This window comes from Pteronotus mesoamericanus, unplaced genomic scaffold, assembly GCF_021234165.1.
Source record: "Pteronotus mesoamericanus isolate MK-2021 breed Mesoamerican mustached bat unplaced genomic scaffold, CSHL_Meso_final contig_1242, whole genome shotgun sequence".
NCBI lineage: Eukaryota > Metazoa > Chordata > Mammalia > Chiroptera > Mormoopidae > Pteronotus > Pteronotus mesoamericanus.
In genome coordinates, this window is record NW_026555053.1 from 1,406,127 (window position 1) to 1,408,337 (window position 2,211).

At 62.1% G+C, this 2,211-nt stretch overlaps 1 protein-coding gene across 1 annotated transcript; it reads left to right on the plus strand.

Annotated features, from left to right (window-relative positions):
• The first annotated feature begins 216 nt into the window (after window positions 1-216).
• TLNRD1 (talin rod domain containing 1) lies at window positions 217-1,926 on the plus strand. Its single transcript, XM_054588425.1, has one exon. It carries the CDS (start codon window positions 260-262, stop codon window positions 1,346-1,348), a length of 1,089 nt encoding a protein of 362 aa, XP_054444400.1. The 5' UTR covers window positions 217-259; the 3' UTR covers window positions 1,349-1,926.
• The last annotated feature ends 285 nt before the right edge of the window (window positions 1,927-2,211 follow it).

The following is a 2,211-nucleotide window of genomic DNA, read 5'->3' on the forward strand; positions in this document are numbered from 1 at the left end:
GCAAGAACTCCCGGAGGCCGAACGCCACAGTCCCTCCCCACACCTCGAAGAGCCTCCTGCGTCCCCTGGCCCGCGGGTCCGCCCCGCGCCGCCTCTGCCCCGCGCCCTCCGCCCGCGGCGGTGGATGGCATGATGGTGCGGGGAAGGCACCGCGGCCCTGGCCAGCTGAGTCGCGACGGCCGTGGGGGCGGCGGCAGTGGCAGCGGCAGCGGCGGCGGTAGCGGGCTCCCCAGCGGCATGCCAGTGCCCCCCGGGCGCGATGGCTAGCGGCAGCGCTGGGAAGCCCACCGGCGAGGCGGCTTCTCCGGCTCCTGCGAGCGCCGTCGGCGGGACCAGCTCGCAGTCGCGGAAAAGGCTGGTGTCCGTGTGCGACCAGTGCAAGGGCAAGATGCAGCTGGTGGCCGACCTGCTGCTGCTGTCAAGCGAGGCCAGGCCCGTGCTCCCCGAGGGCCCTGCCTCCACTGGTGCAGGCGCCGAGTCCTTCGAGCAGTGCCGGGACACCATCATCGCGCGCACCAAGGGGCTCTCCATCCTCACCCACGACGTGCAGAGCCAGCTCAACATGGGCCGCTTCGGAGAGGCGGGAGACAGCCTGCTGGAGCTGGGCGATCTGGTGGTGTCACTGACGGAGTGCTCCGCCCACGCGGCCTACCTGGCGGCGGTGGCCACGCCGGGCGCCCAGCCCGCACAGCCGGGGCTGGTGGACCGCTACCGTGTGACCCGCTGCCGCCACGAGGTGGAGCAGGGCTGCGCCGTGCTGCGCGCCACCCCGCTGGCCGACATGACCCCACAGCTGCTGCTGGAGGTATCGCAGGGCCTGTCGCGCAACCTCAAGTTCCTGACAGATGCGTGCGCCCTGGCCAGTGACAAGTCCCGGGACCGCTTTGCGCGAGAGCAGTTCAAGCTGGGCGTCAAGTGCATGAGCACGAGCGCTTCTGCGCTGCTGGCCTGCGTGCGCGAGGTCAAGGCGGCGCCCAGCGAGCTGGCGCGCAGTCGCTGCGCACTCTTCAGCGGGCCGCTGGTGCAGGCGGTGAGCGCGCTGGTGGGCTTCGCCACCGAGCCGCAGTTCCTGGGTCGCGCCGCGGCCTTGAGCGCCGAAGGCAAGGCGGTGCAGACTGCCATCCTCGGCGGCGCCATGAGCGTGGTGTCGGCCTGCGTGCTCCTGACCCAGTGCCTCAGGGATCTGGCGCAGCACCCTGACGGGGGCGCCAAGATGTCGGACCACAGGGAGAGGCTGAGGAACTCGGCCTGCGCCGTGTCTGAAGGCTGCACCCTGCTATCTCAGGCTTTAAGGGAGAGGTCTTCGCCCAGGACTTTACCGCCAGTGAATTCCAATTCTGTGAATTAGCACCCCCTTCCCTCCACCGCCCCATCCCCTTTTTCCGCCCCCAGGCTAAAGGAAGATACTTATTGTCTGCCCCTCTCCATTTATACCAAAGAAATCATAGGTGAAGCTCCCTCCCACCCCCACAGTCAATGCTCGAGAGGATCTTCCGGAAGGCAGGGCCATGCATCCAGTTTACACACACTCGGGCCGTGCCCAGCAGCCCGTGCAGAGAAGGGACCTGGAGACGGACGACGTGTAATCTGCTGTTGCGGGGTTACTCCCGCCCCGCCCGGGCCCCTCAGCTCAACTTCATCCATCAATTGGGCAGGAAGGAAGTCATGGGTTCATTTCTTTTTTGGTCTTTTCTGATTAAAAGAAAGGTTACCTCAGTTCTCACTCCGTAGACATGGATGTAGCTACCTTTTTTGTATGTTGTTATTTTTTAAGTTGGATTAGGCATATACTTGGTGTGGAAAGAGTCTGACTTTGCCATGTGATTTGCAGATGGGGGGGAAATCTACTGTGAGTGTGTGTTTTATTTTCTAATTTACACTATAGAGTGATTTTTTTCCCCCCAATGTCAAGTTTTTACCTTGCATGTACTGGAGTATTTATTTCCTCTATTAAAATGTTATGTTTCTCAGATGGCTTTTTGCGGTCATTGTGGGGTTTCAGTCATTGTGATGTTGCATGTTGCATGTCCTCTGTGGAAAGGCACCGTGGGGAGCGTACTTCAGCAGCAGCAGTGAGGCGGGTGTCCGAGCCCTCGACCCTATCCACGGTTTCCGCATTTCCTCCTTCGAGCAGCCTAGAATTCAGGAAGACGGGGAGTCTCATTTGTACTCTGTCTTTTTCAGACTAATCCTGTGGGTATGTCTGCCCTT

Bases quoted from the DNA above. Each gene is read 5' to 3' on its own strand.
- TLNRD1 (XM_054588425.1), top strand. From the start codon at position 260: ATGGCTAGCGGCAGCGCTGGGAAGCCCACCGGCGAGGCGGCTTCTCCG.